The 24,078-nt window shown below is 44.4% G+C and overlaps 1 protein-coding gene across 1 annotated transcript in view; it reads left to right on the top strand.

Annotated features, from left to right (window-relative positions):
• The first annotated feature begins 571 nt into the window (after positions 1 to 571).
• The window catches only part of LOC143259985 (uncharacterized), a 171,553-nt gene continuing 148,046 nt past the window's right edge, over positions 572 to 24,078 (top strand). Inside the window, exons 1-2 of the mRNA XM_076524380.1 lie at positions 572 to 1,093; positions 6,208 to 6,673. Of these exons, the coding sequence (XP_076380495.1) occupies positions 6,422 to 6,673 (252 nt within the window). The 5' untranslated portion in view covers positions 572 to 1,093; positions 6,208 to 6,421. The remainder of the gene's footprint in view (positions 1,094 to 6,207; positions 6,674 to 24,078) is intronic.

Below are 24,078 nucleotides of genomic sequence, written 5' to 3' on the forward strand. Positions count from 1 at the left end.
GTGGCCGGCGGTGCGGGCTCGGTCGCGATCGAAATTAAACGACCGACTGTAAATTACTTTTTCATCCCCCGGCCGCGATAATCCACGAATGGCTCCGGAAGTTGTGCGTTCCCGAACCATTAGCCGCAGCCACCGCGGCACTGCCACCACCGCGCTGGCACTACCACTACCGTTGCCACTTCTGCCGGCATCTCCACCCTCGACGGCGCGGCGCGGCGCGGGGCCCGCGGGCAGCACCGACGCTCGCAGCACCTTACTGTCGCTTTCTGACCGAACGACCGACTTTCCGTCCTCGTCGTTCGTTCTTTGTGGTTCGCGGGGCCAATCGGATTCGATCTTTAAAGCTTCTCTTCCACCGGATCCTGGGATGCGGCGCGGCGCGGAACGGCGCGGCCCGACGCGGAAAGCGGCGCGGAAAACGGCGTGGCCCGCAGCGTGAAAGCGCAGTGGAGCAACCGCGCGAATCGTGCATGCGCGACACCCCGGTACGCGTGCGCCACCCTCCCGACTTATATCTATAAGGGCAGCTACCCTCGACGAGGCCGGTCAGTTCTTGCCCGTTCCAGCTCGGGCTATGATCGATCCTCCACCCTCGTGGAACTTGACCCTGTTTCCGCGCAACTGTGTCGCCGTGTCGCCGTGTCCTCCGCCGCGGCTATCCGCGTCCTCGTCCTCGTCCTCGTGCCGTGCCGTGCGCGTCGTGTGTTCCCGAAGCCGGTCGATCAGTGAGGCGATACACAGATAGGAGACACACGGTGTTCCGGGCCAGTCTCGGGTGAAGTGTCGCGCACCTCTGTGTCGTCGGCGCCCAAGTGTGTCGTTGCCGCGGCCTGCCGGCAGGCACAGCGCGAGATTCGAACCTCTCGTACCTGTATCGCGAGTCCAGGAAACGAGGACCCGAAGAGCCTCGTTGATGTTGCGTCGGTGCCCGGCCCGCTCCGTCGCGGCCCGCCCCGTGAACCAGTTTCGCGGGCAACAGCCTCCGTCGTCGTCTCCAGGCCCGAACCGAAGCCGACCAGAGTAGAGATCGGCGGTCCCACCCCCGACGCTCGCCGGCCACCGGCTCGTCCTCGTCGTCCGACGAACGCCAGAGGTACGTCGCCCGTCGTGACCTTAACAAGGCCCCGAGCCGACTTCCAACACGGAGCCGAGATTATCGCGCTCCGCGTTCCCTTCGGAACCGCGAACCGCCGGTGCACCGCCGGTGCAACGCCGGTGCACCGCCGGTGCAACGCCGGTGCAACGCCGGCACTTGCAAGCGGCGGCGAGCTGTTTCGATCGAAACGCTGCAACGTTTATCGTGAAAACAGCCGCGTGTTTTTACACCGGAACCTCGTACCCGCCGATCGGCCGGCCACACGGTTCCGCCTCGTGCAGCAACCGGGTTTCAAGCGGCCGCTGCCAGCTTCCGCGTTAATTGGGTCGGCAATCGTTTTGCGTAGATTTCGAAACTTCTCCGATGGGATCTCGATCGTGGGCTCCAACGAGTTCGAAACGCGTTCGCGGAAGTTTTCCGGCTCTCTGTGGCCGAAGAATGAACGCTAGATTGCGGATCTTTTGGGGAAACGAGGAATCGTTTGCGCTGATCGCGAGGAACGGCAGTCGAATAGGAATTTCTTTCTTCTTTTGACGATTTTGACACTGGATTTAAGGAAACCGTGAACATGACGGGTCGCTAATTTTTTTTATTTACGATTACTCGTATCGCGAAGATACATTTGTGAGTTATTTATTCGATTTACTAACGCAAACGTTACAATAATGCTCGTCAAAAATCAGAATAAATGTCTTATTATTGCTTTTATAAGCTACCATAAAACAGCTGTTTCTTGCGCTCCGTAAATCTAGTGTTAACAAACGCGAATTCTCCTAGTCTGTTCGCTGTTTCAAATCACGCTTTCACTCGGTTTTATTGTTATTATTTATTTAGCGTTTACCGGTCAAAACGCTTTCTGTTACAAAGATAAAGAGAATACGATAAGTTCGTAATTAACGGTTAAACAGCGGCATAAATCAGGAGGGATGACGAGAGCGGATGTTATTATATCCCAGAAACTTTAGGTTTGTCGCGTCAAATTCATGATATTCGTTTAACGCTAAACCCACGCTCGGAACGATCGGTTTTTAATCTTACGATGCTACAAACTTTAGAGACCTCTTCGCGGGAAGTGGTCGAATAAATTACATTATTGGAGCAAGTTTCATAATTAAAACTTTAAAAGATCCCAATGAGTTCTACCTTTTCGCTCTCGCGAGTCAATGCAGACCAGTCGGCGTCGTTGCTCGATAGCTTTAGCGTTGAAGTTGAAAAGCGAGTTACGACGGAAATCGATCTTTTTATCGTAACTGCGTAAAATTCGCAGTCCAGCGATCGCCGTTCTCGATCCGTCGGGCGAAACCGGGGCAACTTGCACTTCGAGCAAGCCAACTACTCTGGCAATTAATCGACGTTTGATTAACCTGAGTGGAGAACGAACACGGAGGTTGCCAGCGAGCGTTCCGCGTGCATTCATTGTTAGCGCCGAATGTTGTTTTCCAACGGACATAATTGCGCGCGGTTCTGTTATTTCGGCCGCGTTTCCGTTCGATACACGGGAAAATAACGTCGAATCGGGAATAGGGGGATACGTGTAACCTCGAGGTTCTCGGAGGGAGAGACTTCGCGGGAGTCGGGCGAACGGCGGTCGGCGGGGGTGTAGAGGGGAGAGAAATCTTGATGGAGAGACGCGGGGTACTCGGGCTGTTGCGGTTCGTTGCCGCGGTTTGATCGAAAGGGTATTTCCTCCGCATACAGGAGAAAAGTTCTTCCGGGAAGATAAACTGTTCCTCCCTCGGTCCTTCCCCCTCGCAGCCGCCCCTAACCGCTCCTCCGCAACTCCTCGTCGTTCTTCCTCGCCGATCCTCGCTGGAAAGTTGCTCGGGCGCGCGGAACTTCCGCGGAAGATTCACAAAAGATTTTTTTCCTCACTCTCGATACTCGAATATAATTCAAAGAAGGGCAAGCGAAGTTTGCGCGAGAGGGAAGCTCGCCGGCGAGCGAACTATTTTAAAGGGGAGCCTCGGAAAATTAATTATCGTCGGCGGCGAGAGAACTCGCGGCGGTCCTCCGGCGAAAAAAATCACGCGGATGGAAAATCGAGAGGCTTTCGACCGATACCGCGACCGTAACGAGAAACGCGGCGTGCCGCGGTTCGAACGAATTTAAGTCGACGCGTCTGCGCTAGATTTTCAACTCGCGATTATTCGGATTGCTCGGATACATTTATGAGTTGTTTATTCAACGTTTATGAGCTACGAGTTATTTATTCAGTGTTATACTGCTCGCGGCAAATATTAGAATAACGCATGTTCAAAATCGGGATGAACGTTTTGTTGTTGTTTCAATGAACTAATAGGAAACAGCTGTTTTTAGTGTTTAGTTAAATCTAGTGTTAGTTGTGAATTGCATCGTATAGGATTTACGCATTTGTCAGGAAAAGAGTAGCGAAAAGAAATTCGGATAGGCTCGCAAAAATTATGCAATTTGAAACGATACTAGCACGAACTTTAACCCTCTATTTCACACCGTTCCGTGATTTTCACATTAAATAAAAACTTGCAATGTTTCCCTGTACTCATACGCGTACAAAGATCCCACATGAGAACAGTCCTAAAAATCGTTAAATTTTTTAATTTATTTATATACACGGGTAAGCACCCATTTTTACAATACAGTAATCATATCTCATCATATCATATTAGGACTAGAGAGTCAGTGAATCAGCAATTTAGGTAAACAATTTTTATAAACTTGTCTTGAATTTTGTGACAGTGACTGCAAATATGTTTATTTCTTGTATTACTGTTGTCATTGACAAGTGGAAATATCCTGCAAAAAGGGCCAATCGCACTAAATCTCGATGAGTAGACCGTAAAAATAATAATAATAGAGATAATATTTATACAGTTGTACAAATATATATACAACATATTTATAATAATAATAATATTTATACAGTTGTACAAATATAATTATTATTATTACAGTCTACTCATCGAGATTTAGTGCGCTATATTGCTTATACTTATAAGCAATAACATTCTTCTTATTCATTTTCTTTGCACGTTATTATCTAAGCGCAGCAACAGCCAATTGTATTTGTTTCGAATTGCCATAAAAATCCACGAAACAGACGGTTAAGCGATAATACAGTAACGTTTCCCGAACTGACGCTCAGATTGTGCACAAAAATGGACAATTTGGGAAGAGGAGATACGATTATTCGAGTCTTGCGGTTTGTTTTTATAGCTACGAATCGTCATTTTTGTGCATTTTTACAAATTGTCCACAATTTGTGCACGACCCGAGCGTCAGTTAGGGAGACATTGCTGTATCTCGCGACACGCGGCGTTCTTCCTAGCAATCGCAGGATTTCGACGGATCTCGGCAAAGTCGATTGGATAATGAAAGTCGACGAATATTTGGGAGGAAAGACCGCATTCCCGCTCGATCGCTGACCTCGCACAGCCGGTAATTCGATGGCGGGAAGCGCGGAGACAAAGAAAGGCAGAAAGAAAGAAAAAGGGAACGATGAGAGGAAGAACGCGTCGCGTCGCGGGAAATCAGGTCGATGATCGGCTCGGCGATATCTCTCGCTCGCGTGGCTGCGCGAGGGTGGTCGACCGATACGTCGATAATTAAAAATCGGACTGTCGAACCCAGCGGAGAATAATTAGCCGGCGCGTCGTGTCGCTCGCGCGAACCTTTTGTGATCCGCGCCTGGCCCGAAGTAGGTCGAACTTTCGCGGGGGCACGAATCGAAGGGGAGTAGTGGCTGACTTTCTCCCGCTATCTCTCCGCATTCTCTCGCTCTCGCCCTCCCGCACTGTCCCCCTGTTTCAGAGTGCCGCGTCGTTTCTGTCGGCGGATCGATCGCGGAATTATTAGGTAATTACCGCGGTGCGCCGGGAATAATTTCGGAATCGATTAGAGAGGCAGGCCGCGGGGCCGCGGGGCGATCGCTGATACGAACTTTCTCGGTCGGAATTAAGTGCCGACTCGTTTAACGTCGGATCACTCGTCTCGAACCTCGACCCCCTTGCCGCTTCCGCTCGGAAATCTTCGCCGCGCCGGCGAGTTCGCGGCTGGAGCGTGCTAGCGTTGTTTTTGTTTTTGGACCGCGCGAATTTCGACGCGGCCAGCCGGAGAGCCGACGACGGCGCGACTCGGTCGTCGGCTCTCGAAAATGCGGTTCGATTACGAGACACAGAGGCGACGGTGTAAACGTTGATGGAAACTCCGATGATCGGCGATTCTGTCTGATCTGCACCGCCAGCTTTCACTCACGGACGAGAAAAATGAGGGAAAAAGAAAGAGAAGCATCGATAAAATAGCTCTGACGAAATTAACGCTAGGTATGAGAGATCCGTCGAAATGTCGTGTCGCTAGTTTTGTACTTTCCGATTGTTCAGATTGTAACGATACATCGCCGTGCTAAACAGGGTGCCCCATAATTATGTTAACACCCGGAAAGAACTGAGGTCCTGAAGTGATTACTGCGGTCATTTCAAGTAACCTTTTCCTCAACGAAAATACAATCCGCAGCACCGTTTACGAGTTATTAACGGAAAACAGTGACCAATGAGAGGCGAGCTCGGCTGGCGCGAGGCGTTCCAACTAACGAGCGCGCGAAGCCAAATTCCGCTCAATGGCTCGGCCGCCGCGCGCCAGATAATCTCGCCTCTCATTGGTCAGGGTTTTTCGTTAATAACTCGCAAACGAAGCCGCGGATTGCATTTTCGCTGAGGAAAAAGTTACTCGAAACGACCTCAGGAATCACCACATTCCAGGTGTTAACATAATTACACCCTGACATTGACACGCTGTATATTCGAAATAATCCCTCTTCGAAAGCCTAAGAATTCTCTATATATACATACCATCAAAATCTCATCGTTACTTTTCAATTAAATATTTTTTAAAAACAGGACTTTTTTTTCAAACTTCTTCGATATTCGCCCTCGACCTGTGACCCGCGGACAGCGTGTTAATTTACGGCTTCGTTTCTCGGACGATTAAAACTGTTAGTTAAAACGATTCGACTAAGGAGAGAGAACAGTACCGTAATAACATATCCGCGCGCCGTCGGAATCGCCTCGCCGGCGATCGTCGACGTGCCCCGGAAAATTCGAGAATGGATCGTTAAGAAAAACTGTTGAATATTGCAGAGCGGTCGCAGCAGCTGCACGCCCCGAGGATGACCCGACGCCATAAGAGAAGCCGGGAAGCCAGGCTCTCTTAACGTCTCGATCGCGAGCGGTGCCGCCGTGCCAGGAACGAGGACACGATCCTTCGAGGGGCTGCGAACGCTGCGGAGGAGAGGCTGCGGGCCAGGGGACGGGGGTCGACGAGAGGGGCGGAGGCGCGATAAAAATAAAGAAAATGGGGGTGCCGGATGTGGAGCAGGCTAAGAGGCGACTCCAGGATATTCTGAGGAAAGCGCAGAAGCTCGAGATACCGGCGCAAGAAGTGATCTCGACGAGGACCGCCCAGAAGCTTCTTGCCAGGACGAGAAACGTCCCGGCATGGACGATCTGGATCGCCGTTTTTGTCCTGCTGCTCAGCGGCGTCGTCTATGCACGTTGGCCGACAAGGCAGGAAGTCGAGACCATTAGGACTGTCCTCAGGCGAACGGTGAGTCAGTCGACCGAAAACCGATTCTCTCTCGATTCGTCGAACAGCTGCTCGCTGATAGTTGAAAGCTGCGAGCGAATCGTTCGGCGAAAGCACGAATGGAAACCGGCCAGTCGTTATCTCGCGACCGCGTCTCCGAGGCACGGTCCCAGCCCCGGCAAACTCGTTTCCCAGGCTCTCCCCCGATTTTTCTATTCATTCCGCGAGCTCGAACGGCTCTGTTGACAATTATTTATTCTTCGATTAAACCCAGTGACCGAGATAATGATAGGTTCCTCTCAGTTTTTCCGATATAACGTGTTTCATATCTTTTGCTGTTAGATTCGTTGCGATGCACTTAGCGAAACACGTGATTATATATAATTAATTATGTATAATTACGTGTTTATATTAATAAACACGTATTTTATACTATGTTTGTATGTTATATATTGTATAGTATACTGTATTGTATATTAATAAAAATTATATGTCATTAATATATAATTATTATTTTTTATTACTTATATTATTATATTTTTTATTATTATTAATATATTATTAATTATATATTATATTATTATATAAATTAAATATAAAAATATTATATTATATATATATTTTTTTAAATTTATGTATTTAATTTTTAATATATATGCATGATATAATTTTTATTAATATGGTTATCACATCGATATTAGACAAATTTGGAAATTTTGCGCGAAAACGAATATATAGGTTCTCTTGATATTCTTGTACTCGTGTTCAAAGAATTCTCGCGAATGCAATTAGAAATTAATTGATTACGAAGAAACGTTAATATTTAGCTAGCCCATCATTGTTTTCTATCAGATCAAATATCCTTCGCGGCACGCGATAGGTCGACGTGACGATGTTGTGTCAAGATCAGAGAACTTTCCGCAGAAACGAGATAAACCGACGATTTCTATTAAAGCTGAAATATTTCAGAGTAAGGGAAAAATACAGGGAACGTAGCACGAACATGTTGAATCCCAAAAATGTTACGTTAAACTTGAAGTATTCCAACGAGCCCGCGATTCATCCAATTCCACGAGCAGTTGGATCTTCTTTACGACACGTTATATTTAAGTTTAATTACGAAGTTCTACGATGAAGCGAACGTTTATGAAACTTTTGAAAGAAAGAGACGTAACAGAATTTTGCATATGTTCTCTTATACGTTCTCTTTATTGTTTCGTTCCATAAATGTTTTCGAAAGCTATTCGAATCACGGCGACACCGTGTCGCAAAGTTAAATAAAAGCAGCTCGGACAATACGGTGCCTCGATTAAACGGGACTCGGATAATCGATGGCCAGCTGTATACCGAATCATTCGATCCTTCCGCTCTAAGGAAAAAATCGGAAAATTAGGAATTATCGAGGAACGAACCGCAGCACTCGCCGAATCTCTTCGGCCGGTAGCTCGCGCGGATGACGAGCTCCGATCGCGAGGATCGACCGGCCTTTATTCCCGGAGCTGCCGGCACTCGCGGCTCGGTTCCACGGGAACGGTTAACCGATAACTATTGTTTGCAGCCTTCCATTTACGATCTGAAATTTTCATGCCGCGAATCCACTCGTAAACCAGCCGTAACCGGCCGCCGCCGTCTCGTCTAATAAATATCGGCTCGCCGGGGACTTTATTAGGCCGTTAGTGTCTCGGCGCGGAGCGCTACTTTTCCGCTCTGCTTCCCCGGTGCCTCGGGATTTTCTAATTGAAGGACCGAACACCACGTCGACAGGAAATGCTCGACGGCGTCGCAGGCTCGTCGGCCGAAAGGGAAATTAAAGCGGGGCGAGGAGCCCCTGCGCTGATAATAAGCGGCTCTGGCGGCGGTCCAGAAACGCGGGACAACGGGCCAGCCCTCGTCCCTATTTCTCATTTTTACTCCGGGAACACCTTACACGCCGACAACGGGCCTGTCCCGCCGAGTTCGTTACCCTGCTGATCCGCGATTCCGTAACTGTCTAACGGAGCAACGTTAATCCTGGAGTCACGCGGCTTTACAGGTTCAACGTCATCGGCGGGTGACATGCTCGTCGATCGAATTGCCCGTCGAAAAGCGCGGATTCTGTTCCGTTCGAGGGCCGCTTGTTCGGAGATGTTCATTCCTGTCGACTGTTCACGCTCCACTGTTTTCAAACCGTTAATCACTGGATTTACGGAGCGCTAAAAACGACTGTTTTATATAGCAGTTCGCGAAAGTAACAGCGGAACGATTATTCGGATTTTTGATCCGCGTTTATCGCAGTATTTATCGCAAGTAATATTGTCTGAATTAACTCGTAAGCGTACCTTTGCAACCTAAATAAGCGTAAACGAAAAAATTAGTCATTTTCACGTCGCTTTGTTACTCGGAACGATCAAATAAAAAATCGCTCAACGGGAGAGAACCGAAGATATCGAATAACGTTATATTAAAAAATAAATATTTATTATATTGTTATTTGTTTTATATAGCAGTTTGCGAAAGTAACAGCGGAACGATTATTCGGATTTTTGATCCGCGTTTATCACAGTATTTATCGCAAGTAATATTGTCTGAATTAACTCGTAAGCGTACCTTTGCGATCTAAATAAGCGTAAACGAAAAAATCGGTCATTTTCACGTCGCTTTGTTACTCGGAACGATGAAATAAAAAATCGCTCAACGGGAGGAAAGCGAAGATATCGAATAAAGTTATATTAAAAAATAAATATTTGTTATATTGTTATTTGTTTTATATAGCAGTTCGCGAAAGTAACAGCGGAACGATTATTCGGATTTTTGATCCGCGTTTATCGCAGTATTTGTCGCAAGTAATATTGTCTGAATTAACTCGTAAGCGAACCTTTGCAACCTAAATTAGCGTAAACGAAAAAATTAGTCATTTTCACGTCGCTTTGTTACTCGGAACGATCAAATAAAAAATCGCTCAACGGGAGAGAACCGAAGATATCGAATAACGTTATATTAAAAAATAAATATTTATTATATTGTTATATGTTTTATATAGCAGTTTGCGAAAGTAACAGCGGAACGATTATTCGGATTTTTGATCCGCGTTTATTACAGTATTTATCGCAAGTAATATTGTCTGAATTAACTCGTAAGCGTACCTTTGCGATCTAAATAAGCGTAAACGAAAAAATTGGTCATTTTCACGTCGCTTTGTTACGCGGAACGATTAAATAAAAAATCGCTCTACGGGAGGAAAGCGAAAATATCGAATGACGTTATATTAAAAAATAAATATTTACTATATTATTATTATTGTATACAATTATTACACCGACACAACGTTATATTAATTAAAGTACGATAGTCGATCTAGAGATAATTTGGACGAACATGCGAGCCGTTTAAAGCGAAAGTGGTGTAAGCCAATCTTTCGCTAGGTAGATTAAATACCGCCGCCGTTCGCAAGCTGGGCCTTCATTTCGCTTCGCGTAGAAATTATACGGGCGCATCTCCATTGGTTTCTCAGTGAATAGCAGAACGAATAAGCACCATCCGCTCGAACAGCGTAGGGGTTACGTGCAAGAGCGGTCCTTGTCCACAAATTAACTTTTTCGACTAACACTATTTCTGCTTCCAACAGCTTCAAAGTGAACACCTAAAACGGAGTAACTTTTCGAAAACTGCATCAAACGAGTTGAACAGCGAGGACATCGGGACCGCGTATCTTATTCTAGCTTGTGATCACTGGACTACGGGTTTAATGCGATTGCGGTAGAATTGATTGCGGTAGAACCTCGATTAACCGAACTGAATTTTCCTCGATCTTTGTTATTTAGTTTTTTTGTTTATTCGAAGTAATATAGATGGAACTGTAGAAGGACTTCGATTAAATCTCGACTAATTATCTTATTCTATTTTATTAACATTTAATCGAAAATAAAAAGAATTTAGCTATCAATTTTGAATTCGAATAATCGAAGATCTACTATAATTGGAATTTGAAATGATAGAAAGATCGAAGGAATTTGAAAACGTCGAGGTTATGTTAAGGTTATTTTCCTCTCGATCTTTATCATGTATATTTTTAATTATTCCAAGTAATAACGATGAAATTTGTAGCAGAATCTCGATCAAATCTCGGTTAATCGTCTTATTCTACTTTATTAACAATTAATCGAAAATAAAAAGAATTTAGCTATCAATTTTGAATTCGAATAATCGAAGATCTACTATAATTGGAATTTGAAATGATAGAAAGATCGAAGGAATTTGAAAACGTCGAGGTTATGTTAAGGTTATTTTCCTCTCGATCTTTATCATTTGGATTTTTGATTATTCCAAGTAATAACGATGGAACTGTAGAAGGACCTCGATCAAATCTCGGTTAATCGTCTTATTCTACTTTATTAACAATTAATCGAAAATAAAAAGAATTTAGTTATCAATTTTGAATTCGGATAATCGAAGATCTACTATAATTGGAATTTGAAATGATAGAAAGATCGAAGGAATTTGAAAACGTTGAGGTTATGTTAAGGTTATTTTCCTCTCGATCTTTATCATTTGGATTTTTGATTATTCCAAGTAATAACGATGAAATTTGTAGCAGAATCTCGATCAAATCTCGGCCAATCATCTTATCCTATTCTATTAACAATTAATCGAAAATAAAAAGAATTTAACCATCAATTTCAAATTCGGATAATCGAAGTTCTATTGCAATTAGAATTTGAAATGGTAGAAAGATCGAAGGAATTTGGAAACGTCGAGGTTATGTCAAGGTTATTTTCCTCGGTCTTTATCAATTAGTTTTTCAATTATTCCAAGTAATAAGGATGAAATTGTAGAAGGATCTCTATTAACGATTAATCGACAATAAAAAGAATTTAACCATCAATTTCAAATTTTCAATTATTCCAAGTAATAACGATGAAATTGTAAACGGATCTCGATTATATCTCCATGAATCATCTTACCCTATTCTATTAACAATTAAATCGAAAATAAGAAGAATTTAACCATCAATTTTGATTTCGGATAATCGACGTTCTACTGAAATTGGAATTCGAAATGGTAAAAAGATCGAAGAAATTTGAAAATGTCGAGGTTATATCAACGTTATTTCTCTCGATCTTTATCATTTAGATTTTCAATTATTCCAAGTAATAACGATAAAATTTGTAGAAGTATCTCGATCGAATCTCGACAAATCAACTTAGCCTATTCTCTTAACAATTAATCGAAAATAAAAAGAATTTAACCATCAATTTCGAATTCGGATAATCGACGTTCTACTGAAATTGGAATTTGAAATGGTAAAAAGATCGAAGAAATTTGAAAACGTCGAGGTTATATCAACGTTATTTCTCTCGATCTTTATCATTTAGATTTTCAATCATTCCAAGTAATAACGATAAAATTTGTAGAAGTATCTCGATCGAATCTCGACAAATCAACTTAGCCTATTCTCTTAACAATTAATCGAAAATAAAAAGAATTTAACCATCAATTTCGAATTCGGATAATCGAAGAGTTCTACTGCAATTAGAATTTGAAGTGCCAAAAAGATCCAAGGAATTCGAAAACCTCGATGTACCGTTCACAATTGAAATTCGATGAATAATCATCGCCGACAGAAAGAACTTGTTATCTAACATCTGTTCCTCGCAAACGGCGCGGATCATTTTCGTTTCGCGTAAAACCGCGGAGCCCGGTGATCGCGCGGAGAACAAAAGACCCGAACGCACTCATTTCGCTAATGATCAAAGTCCTTGATACACAGTCTGCTTGTGCGACGGGACTATTCTGATCGGTCGAACAAATCCGGGTCGGCAAAGGGTTAATAACACAGATATCGAAAAGCAATGCGAGCCTGTGTGTCTCGAGAGACGCTTTTAGTTAGAGCCGGTACAGCGGAAAGCAACGGTTTGTCACCCTCGACCGTAGCCGGGCACGATCGCGAGCTAAACGAATCGAATCGAATCGAATCGCAATCGGGATCGGGATCGGGATCGGGATCGGAGAGGCAATCGCGGCTCGGCCCGGCTCTGTTATTACAGAGGGAACTATTTTTCTAGCGATAATCGCGTTACGGTCGCAGGCTCGTTCCGCGATTAAAGCGATCCTCGTTCGTTTGCATCTCGCCGGGAGACAGGTTATTTGCCGGGGCGGGACATATTATGCTTCGGTCGCATGGTCTCGCGGAAAAGCTCGTCCGCGATGCGATTTGCTGGGGGAAACTGTTGCGGAACCGCTAAACGCGCCGGGATCCTCGTTTCGTAGCCGATCCCGTCCGGGAATATTCAATCTTTTCTCTTATACGCCGCTGCTATCATGCTTCCGATAATACCGCTCCGCGAGATCGATCGATTAAAAAGCGGTGCTCGCGCGAGCTTGGCGCGCGCGGTTCGAGCAATTTTCGCAGAGGCTGTTTAACACATTGCGGACGGGGCTCTGCGCGTTCAACACGCCCTCAAAGACCGCACATTTTCGAACGCTCCAAAAACATGCTTGGCAAGTAACAGGAAGCGGATACGCACATTTATAATTTGTATTTAGTATTCTTAAATAATACTATATATACATAGTTTATATATCTGTTTATTATATCAGATTTTTTACATTTTAACTATTATTTATTATACAAATTTGAATATTGATTTGGAGTGGCTATAATGACTGATCATTTCTACATGCTCGGAATGATTCATTTGTTTCGCTAAAATTACTTAGGAATGCGGGAGGCTTCGTTACCATGGTTACGTAACAGAAATATTTGCGGCTGGTTGCTTGTTGCCGATTAACCCGAGAAAGATAACCTACGTCGCAGAGGCGCCTGCGAAGACTGTTGATTTTTGTTAATTTTTCATAGAGGTCTAGTGATTTAAGTTTAAAATTACTTAAAATATAAAAAAATATAATATAAATGCATTTTATTTTTACAATAATGCCAAACCTTTAAAATGACTAGATTAACTTAAATAAATATTCATTGTTAGTATAAAATTGACGCCTTAGAAAAGCATGCGCCTCTGAAGCGTATGGTTATCTTTTACGTACGTTGTCATATGGTTATCTTTCTAGGGTTAAATCAAAAAAACATGAAAACGAGATATCTCGTGACCCGTCCGCAACGTTCAATTTGCTAAAAACGAGATATCTCGTGAGCCGTCCGCAATGTGTTAATCTGAAAATTATTGTCGGTTCAGCAGACGCGAGGCGACGCGACGCGACGCCTTCCTCCGATTTCCATAGGAAATTCATACGCGTATATACGGCCGCTGTATCGCGCGGGCGGCATCGACTGACGGCGTAACTTCAAAGTTCCTCCGCGAGCTCGCAGTCGACTGAAAAGACAAAGTGGAATATTTACGAGGCAATTAACGGACGATTGCCGCGCCTCGCCGCGCCCGGGAACGCTTCCAGTGTATCTTTGTCGTCGTCGTCGTCGTCGTCTGTCGTCGATTATCACCGATTGCCGGCGGATTATCGCGGATCGGACGGCGAAAAGCGAGACGTTCGCTCAGTAATTATCGTTATTGTTTAGCGGTAAACGGGCCGGAAGCCCGTTCCATACATAATACATTAAACATTGGGCCAGCGCATTGTACGAATTGTATGACCGGGCTGGAGTAATAGTGGCGTAAGTCATCCCTTCCCCGTAGTGACACGCGGGGCTTGTTATTGTTTACTATCAGGTGTATTGTTTACTGGTTTACATGATTGCGCTACTAGTAATATAGTAATATTAGTGATTGACAATATTAACGATCGTCAGTCAATTCGAAAATTAAACTTTGGTTCGCCTTAATCGAAATAGTCGTCGAAAACAAGTTGTGACGTCATTAATAAATACTGTCGTGATTTTTGTGTTTATTTTGTACTATATTAGAGAATATATTTGTCCAATAACGTATATAATATAAATATGAACATATATATATGATTATATATAATATAATATAAATATAGTATATATTTATATTATAAATATATATATATATATATATATATATACTATATTATATATAGTATAATATTATATAATAAATATAAATATAAATATAATACCGCCAGTAACATAAAACTGTCTTAATAAATAAATAATTAATTATATACAATATAACATAAATATATAATTATATATAATATAAATATGATATCGTCAGTAACATAACAACTGTCTCGTATAAATTATTATTATTGTCATAATCATCGTTCTAAATCATTGGTAAATACGATAAAGAGCATGGGACTAAGTTAATGCGGCGAGACCGATTACAGTGTCTTCGGCTTGTTTTCGAATACGATGAATTTAATATTAAAGCAAAAATGACAAGTTAATTAAATGTATTAATGAAAATAATATCCCATAAATATCCCATTCGATAAATATAACATTAATCACGTCCGAAAACAAACCACAAGCACGGCACTCGGTCGCACCGCAGTAACCGGCTCCGCTGACCTTTGGGGCGAAATTCGCAATTGCGGAGATTTCGATGAGACGTCATTTTGAAATTCGGCCAACGCGAGAGAGATCGGAGCGGAGCGATTTAACCGGGAGCCGAGAAGAGCGCGGCTTCCGACTTACGGACGCTGAACGGTCGGCTGTATGGTAATCGCATTAACTTGCTTAATTAGGGTCGCGCGCGCTAATCAACTCGAAATCCTTTCGGAAAAGTTGCTCGGCTTTGGTGACCGACGCGCCGTTATTCCGTCGATCCCGCGCGAAAGGGTAATTTGGCAGCGGCGGCGCGGTGACGTTCGCTCACCTCCGACCGGGGCGAATCTCTTTTGTTCGAGCGTTGTCCGCCGTTGTCGCCGCGCCGGTGAAATTTTGTTGCCCGGCCGTGCGGCCTCGCGCTACAAAAAACCTATTAAAGCCGGTATTCGTACGCTAACGAGACCGCAGCCAACGATTTCTTGTACGGTAGTAATTACGACGTTCCGCGACGCGCTCGGAAATTGCGACAGCCGCGACGCGCCGAGTCGAGTCGAGTCGTGTCGGCGCGACTTCAAAGAGCGATCTCGCTTCGCGGCCGCGCTTCGATCGGCTGTTCCCGATTCGCGGGCGTCGCGGACGAATATTTATTCGACGCGGGAGAAAATAGTGCGCCGAGGGCGGCGTTCCCCGCGGCTGATATCTCCGAAGAGAATTTATGTTTGCAACCGGAGAGCAATAACGTTACGCGGTTGTCGCAGCGCGATGCCGCGTTTTCTCCGAGAATAATCTTCTTGTCTTGGAATTTCACCCGGGACGCGAGCGCCTCCCCCTTTTCACGTCCCCTCGCCCTTCGCGTCTCGCGCATTTAAACCGCCGCTCGCATATCCGCTTCTTATCTGAGGGTTCCGCCGATCCCCGGTCTTCTTTTCTTTGCGCCGCGCTAACAGGCGGCCAAAGCGGTCCCGATTCACAAGCAACCTGAAACTTTGAAAAATAAGCTACACGGCTAATTAATCGAATATTTGGCTCACAGTGTGCTGTAATTTTTGTTTCATTTTTATTCGTTACCAACACGACAATTTCAACGCATTTTCATAATTTCAAAATGACTGGAATACGTAATTATTATTTTGCAGTATTTTTCTCGACGCAACTATTCGCTGATGGAAATAATTTTATTAATGATAATGATACTTAACTCGGCGGCAGGCGCACTCCGTGTTGTAACCACAGCTTCTCGCTGCCGGGCCAAAAACGCCTGCATTCGAAATATTAAAAAGCACGGCTTTGGAACATGATTCGTTCACCGTATTATTTTCATATTAAGGTGGAATTGTTTGAAAATGCGAGGAAAATTTAAAATACACCTGGAAATCTGTATAATTAAATCTCTTTCAAAAATCATCACAGAACCTCAAACAGTTCTCTTGATTTTACTTGGTCAAATTTTAGCCGATAACGCTCACTCATCGAATTAATAACCAAGATATACAGGGTGGGTGAGAAATCGCGGTACGACCGGCCAGGGGATGATTCTACATGAAGAAAAAAGGCGGAGAAAGCAGTGACATTTTTTCATTCGAGACTGCGTTTTTCGGGAAAAATAAGTTTAAAGATCCGTCTGGTCTGCATGGCTTACAAGCAAAAAATACTACAGCATAAATAAATATATATAATACGATAAATGAATAAATACAGTATGACGAGGAGTAGAATTGACATGCGATGGTCAGACGCGCCACTTGATCCCTATTCGATGATATTATTTCCCTAACCTATTTTTCTTCGAAAACGGAGCCTTAAATGGCGACTTATTTTTGCAAGCATAATCATCCCCTGACGATTCTACCACGATTTCTCACCCACCCTGTACAACAACGAATTAAGCATTTCACGAGCTGCTGCGAGTCTCGTCGTTCGCCGACCCGACCTACCAACCGTTTGTTCACACATGCGAATGTTTAATAGGAAACAAAAGAATCCGGCGCAGCAGTCTCATTAATCGATTTTTAATTAATTCTTCCGAAACACCGTCTATTTGGAAATGCCGCATTGTGCGGCGATCCCCGCGGCGCCCTTTTCGCGTTGCACCGCGAGTAATTGTTTTTTAACAAAGCGAGGTTTGCTCCGAACACGTGTAACAAACAACGTTTGACTCGCAACGAGGGGAAAAATACTCGTACGATCGGCACATACGATAAAAAACGATAGTATTTCAAATGGGAGAACGACGAGGCGAACCGTCGTTCCGACCGGTTGCGATGGAATTCGAGCGTTCGGCCCGCCCATGTCGCATTCCATTTCGAAATACGCGGATCGCGGTACTCGCGTGCCGGGATTCTTTCGATTTCCTTTCCGCCCGGAACCCGCGAGCCAGCGCCGACCTTCGATTCGACGCGACTCGGCTCGGTTCGACCGCCGCCGTTAATTTATCTGCTCGTTATCGAGGAGTAACTGGTGCCGATAATGCGACCGGGAATGTAGGTCGAGGTTGTCGATATTGAAAAATGAAGAGGGCCGCCTCCGCGGGCAACTTTTTCAAAACTGATCGATCACCGGGCCGCTCGAAAGCCATTACCGGGCAGACAGCGAGCGATTTTTCGAACCGTGCCGCCACTCGAGACGCGTTTCACGGCGCGGCGAGAGCATTTCGCGAGGACGCCGCTGCACCGATCCACGAGACTCCGCGATTAACCGCTCGATTAATCCGCTTGTTTCTCAATGCGTGCAGAGTGTCGAACTCATTATCCGCAATTTCGACGGCTAAATTAATGGTTGTTTGCTCTCGAGGAGCTCCAGGACGGCGCGGAGGACTCTCGCGGCCCTCGAGATCGCCATCGATCCGTGCTCGACGACGCCACGGCTCGTTTCGTTTCCCACCGAATCAAACCCGGTTGACCGTTCAGCAGCTCCGATAAACGATAATTTCTTCCAGAGATGTTCGGAGGACGGAATTGAAACCGGCAGATCTGAGAATACTAGGTCGCGATTCTTCGGGTCTCGCGGCTCGTTTTTACAGAAAATCGTGGCAGTCGGCAGCGCGGTTTTATGAAGAATCTTCATGGGAAGCCAACGTTTTATCCTGGATTAAACTGCTATTTTACAAATAAACAAAATTATCATTAAATTATGATTTGCGAATCAGCGATCAATTGTCAGGTAAACTTCACAAATATTGAAATTTTAGGTTTGTTGTTATATTATCGAGGTAAATTGCGATTTCACACTCGTTCACAGTCGAATCGAAAATAACTAGTAGTTTGTACCACCGATACTGGTACCGAACGGCGCGTGATCAGTGTATTCAGGAAAAATTGCTACGCAAGGAGTGGGACGGCGACGCGTGTGGAGGGAGTCCCGCACAGCGGCGCGGCGCGTCTACCGGGTGAGCATTGTAATTCTGAACTACGATGGCGACGCGACGCGACGCAGAGCTGCAGGTACAATACAATACAACAGGTGCCACTCTGTAGACGCGCCACGCCGCTGTGTGGGACTCTCGCGCATGCGTCGCCTGCCCCCACTCCTTGCGTAGCGACTTTTCCTGAATACACCGCGCATGATACACACGTTGTACCAGCAGCCGTTAACGTCAGTTTGTGCCATGGCACAACTGTTGTGTCAGCGGCCGCTAAAGTGTTAATACGAATACATGGTAATACTAGAATATAAAAACGATGACTTGACTTTTTTATTTCTAATCTTTTGCCACGATTCGAAGAGAATTCGGAGGCCACGTGACACGATTCGAAGGCAATTCGAAGGCCATGTGCCATGATTCGACGATCATGTACTTAGTACGTTCCACGTACAGTATATTCTCTCCAATTGTCCATCAGTTTTTAAACAGGAATGGTCAATTTGGGAAGAGGAGATACGATTATTCAAACCTTCTGCTTGTTTTTATAGTTGGCGATTGCCAACAACTATAAAAACGAGACGCAAAACTCGAATAATCGTATCTCCTCTTCCCAAATTGTCCATTCCTGTTTACAAGTTGAAGGACAATTGGGGAGAACTTGCTGTATCTTGTAGCTCCGCGGTTTTTCTTACCTAACTCACACCCAAACAGACCATTTTTTGTCGTCCTCCGGGAATTCGCATCGCGTGCCGCATCGCACGCTTGACCGACTCCGTCGACCCTTTCCATCGACGTAGCAATAAATTGCACAGGGGTAGCACCAGAACAAGGAAATTTACAGTAACACGAAGTTTAGCCTTTCCGGGAGAAATTACATTATCTCGAGGGTTCTCGCCGTTTTCCCGAGCTATTGTTCTTTTTAATCCCCCGGAAACGCGCGAGCGGACAGCCTCCGACAGGTGCAGCTTCAAAAGATCGACAACCTATTCCCCGTTCCGCTTTGTTCCGCTCCGTTCCGCGCGAAATAAAGAATTTAATAGATTTTTATTGCTCCATTCTCTTCGACCGTTCGCCCGCGATCGCGTCCATTTTTCTCGCGCGAGCATCGCTCCCCGTTGCTCGTTCTCCTCGAACGCATGACATTCGACGCAACCACGATACCGAAGCGTACGCGAAAAATACTTGCAGCGGCTATCGTGCCGTTCCCAGTCCCGTCTCGGTCCTGTGAAGTCTTGTATTCACATTCGTCTTAGAAAACATTTTCTTGTTTCATCGGAATCATGTACAGCAGGGGTGTCAAACTCAAAAGCTAACTTAGGCCAAATAAACAATGCTTAACTTTAGGTGGGCCGCAAAAAAAAATTCAATGTTCATAGAAACAAATATTTTTATTTTGACTAGTACATTGTAATAAACATATATAAAGGTAAATTATTGTTTACGTCCTGATACTTGACATCTCTTCTCTGATACTATCTTTCCTATTTCGGGAGAAATTTTATTGGCCGAGACTATTTTCAAAATTGACCCAACGTGAGCGTTATTAATACAGTTTCGGACAGGAGATTTATTTCCATTCATAACAGAAAATAATTGCTCGCACTGATAAGTACTTCCAAACATGGAAATAATTTCATACGCGAATTTTCGAGTATTTTCAAATCTTGCCGGTAAATATTTGTAAAATCCAGGCACACCCACTTTTATTTTTACTTTGCGTCGGATATATTGACTGGGCCGCAAAAATGTTCATCTCGGGCCGCGAGTTTGACACCCCTGATGTACAGAGTGTCCCAAAATTATGGTACTTTCGGGAAATGAGGGGTTCCGGAGGTTATTCGAAGTAACATTTTCTTTAGCGGAAATGCAATCCGCGGCTTTGTTTACGAGTTATTCACTGAAACTCTATACATATAATATAATACAGGATAATATAATACATATAATATAAAGAAAGATCGAAAAGAAAGATTGTATGTATTTTTGAAACACTGTTTATTCAAACGACTTCATCGGCTTCTTTTTCAACCGACTACATTTGCCGAACGAAATTCGAGAAAATAATTGTACCATTGAAACGCTGTTTGAACAAATGAATTTCTCGGTTCTTTTTTGCCACATTTGCCGATCGGAGAGATTGAAAAGAAAGATTGCATGTTTTTGAAAAAGACTGTTTATTCAAACGACTTTTCAATACACGTTCATTTTCAATACATTCGCCGAACGAAAGCACGGATTTAAAATAGAATTCGTTGTTCTACACCCTCCATATCCTCGAGATATCTAGTGTTTCGGTGTTTATCCGGGAACGTTCCGTGTCGCTGCGATAATATTTCCTCCGTAGCGAGCAGGATCGCCTCGCGCTGCTTACCCACGAGAATTGCCAGTTTCGTTTACGAGCTGTAATTCTCGGGATACTGCCTGGCCATCGTCGGAACGACAGCGGGTCCGCCTCGCGGGTCCGAGCTTTTTTTCAGGCGGGGCTCGAAGGGGCCGAGGTTTTTGCGAATGACCATCGGTCAAGGGGAATCGATTCGCAGGGCGGACGTTTTATTTTGGCGGAAGTAGCGAAACGAGTTCGGCGAGAGTCCCGCTGCGTTCTCGATAACGAGCAATGAAACGCCGGCGGGTCCGATGCCGAAGGAGCCGTTGTATAATATCGCTTCTAAACACAGCGATCGGCCGGGCAACGTTGCAATTACTTTCCTGTTAATAATTCTTCCCTTTTCCGTTCGCCGAGGCTCGAACTAGCCCGTCACGAGTAAAACGCGGATCGAGTTGTCGAGTAACTCGAAGCCAGTTGGAGAGGTTGCCGACTCTCGAAGTGCTCAATTTCCATGGAAATGGCAGCGAAACAGCAGCACTTCTCGTGCTTCTCTCTCTCTCTCCCTCTCTCTCTCTCTCTCTGCTTCGCTCTCCGACTGCACCAGGCACCGGGTCACTTTCTCTCTCTCTCTCTCTCTCTCTCTCTCTCTCTCTCTCTCCCCGCTCCCTCTTACTCTCCATTTTCGGCTTCCGCACGCCTGTTTTTCTCGTTGGAACGCGAGCGATGCGACGAACACGATCGAATGGAACCATATCCACTCGGCCTGTCCCGCTTCCGTCCCCGCGTCGCGTTTCTTTCGTTCGCCCGAGTTTTCATTTGCTCGATTACCATTCGTTGTTTCGCCCGTGGAAAAAGGTCCGAAGCGCGAGCCGGCTCGAGCCGGCCACGCTCGAGGACAATTTCCACGCGGAAACAGACCGTTCCGCCTGTTTTTAGCGGTCGAACAGTCGCGCACCGAACGACACAGCCCGTTAAACCGGGCTCTTTAGCGCGTTACGTGTGTTCTGATCGATCGGCATCCAGCGAAATTTCATTTGTACGAACAGCCTGGAACCGGCTCGGCCCGAGTCCGTTCCCATTCGATTCCGTTCGCCGCGATTCCGGCCGATTCCGGTCCGCGCCGAGCCGCCTTTATTGTCAGGCTTCGGGCCCGACCCGTCCCTTTCCTCTTGCGGAAACGTTCGGCCTCGATGCCAACGATGCCTGTGTCCGCGCGTTAATGCCACCCCTAAAATCGCTTCCGTTTCGTGCGATCGACGCGATCGCCGCCGACACGCGAAGAATCGCGCAAATTTGGGGCGAAACGGCCGACAAAATCGAACTGGACTTTGGCAGCGTCGTCGTTTCTTGGCTCGGCGAAGATAACAATGGTTTGGTTCCTGGAACCGCGTTCTCGAACGTCGAAGTTTGTGTATCGGAGAGGAGCTCTATTTGATGTGAATGCGCATTTTTTGTAATATGATAAGATAAGAGTATATTTGAAAAATTTAGATCTTGACGGTTTGTGTGTATAGATCGTCGCCGTTTTGAGTTCCAATTTTTGTTCTGTGTCGAGATGTAATATGTTCTTTTTGTATGTCGCGTTGCGATGTGCTCTTTACTGCATCGCGTTCTGTATCGCGTTTTTATGTCTTCTTTTATGTTCTTTTCTCTTATGTTCTTTTTCTTGTATCGCATTGTGTTGTGTTCTCCACTGTATCGCCTTGTGATGCGTTCGTTTTTGTATCGCGTTCTATACCGCGATTTAATGTCTTCTTTTTCATGTCATGTTTTTCCATGTCTTCTTTTCTATATCTTATAGCGACGCGTGTTCTTTTCTATAAGCCATTGTGATGTGTTCTTCACTGTATCGCCTTGTGATGCGTTCGTTTTTGTATCGCGTTCTATATCGCGATTTAATGTCTTCTTTTTCATGTCATGTTTTTCCATGTCTTCTTTTCTATATCTTATAGCGACGCGTGTTCTTTTCTATAAGCCATTGTGATGTGTTCTTCACTGTATCGCCTTGTGATGCGTTCGTTTTTGTATCGCGTTCTATACCGCGATTTAATGTTTTCTTTTTCATGTCATGTTTTCCCATGTCTTCTTTTCTATATCTTATAGCGACGCGTGTTCTTTTCTATAAGGCATTGTGATGTGTTCTTCACTGTATCGCCTTGTGATGCGTTCATTATTGTATCGCGTTCTATACCGCGATTTAATGTCTCCTTCTCCATACCGTGTTTTAATGGCTTCTTTTCTATATCTTATACCGTCACGTGTTCTTTTCTATAAGCCATTGTGATGTATTCTTCACTGTATCGCGTTCTATATCGCGATTTAACACGTTCCGTGCCGAGCTTTTTTTACTCGAATCTTCACACTTTGATATTTTACTAAAACTTGATGTATTACGTGCAATTATTAATTCTCGTACACATAACAACGTAACAAAAACTTATCAACGCCCATTCTTGCGGTGGAAATTGATTCTTCGGTCCTAAATTTCTTGTAAACAATTTGTTCAGTTCACTAAGTAAACATGCAAGCGTGTACCATCGATGGTACACGTGGCACGGAACGTGTTAATGTCCCCTTTTCCATACCGTGTTTTAATGTCTTCTTTTCTGCATCGTATAGCGACGCGTGTTCTTTTCTATATTGCATCGCGATCGATGTGTTCTTCACTGTATCTCGTTGTGATGCGTTCATTATTGTATCGCCTTTTAATGTCTTCTTTTCTATATCTCATTATGACGTATTCTTCACCGTGTCGCATTGTGATATGTTCTTCATTGTATCGCGTTCTAATTTCCTCTTTTCCATACCACATTTTAATGTCTTCTTTTCTACATCGCGTTGCGATATGTTCTTTACCGTTTATATACTTTATCACGTTGTAATGTCTTCTGACGAGTTCCTGATGTATCACCGTCGTCGTTAGTTTCGTCGCGATTGGTTGTGCATGAATTCAGGTGATGGTTCCAATCGGTTGTACAATATAGTATATGTTAAAATCGTCTGAACTGTAGAAATTGACAAACATCTTTCTGTGTATCGATAAATATCAATTCTTAACGCTAGATTCACGGAGCACGAAAACAGCTGTTTTATATTAGTTTATAAAAGTAACAATAAGACATTTATTCTGATTTTTAACAAGTGTTATTGTAACATTGTAACGTAACAAGTGTTATTGTAACATTGTAACATAACAAGTGTTATTGTAACATTGTAACATAACAAGTGTTATTGTTAACATTGTAACATAACAAGTGTTATCGTAACATTATAACATACCAAGTGTTATTGTAACATTGTAACATAACAACTGTTATTGTAACATTGTA

The sequence above is a fragment of the Megalopta genalis genome, chromosome 1, assembly GCF_051020955.1.
Source record: "Megalopta genalis isolate 19385.01 chromosome 1, iyMegGena1_principal, whole genome shotgun sequence".
In the NCBI taxonomy this organism is placed as follows: domain Eukaryota; kingdom Metazoa; phylum Arthropoda; class Insecta; order Hymenoptera; family Halictidae; genus Megalopta; species Megalopta genalis.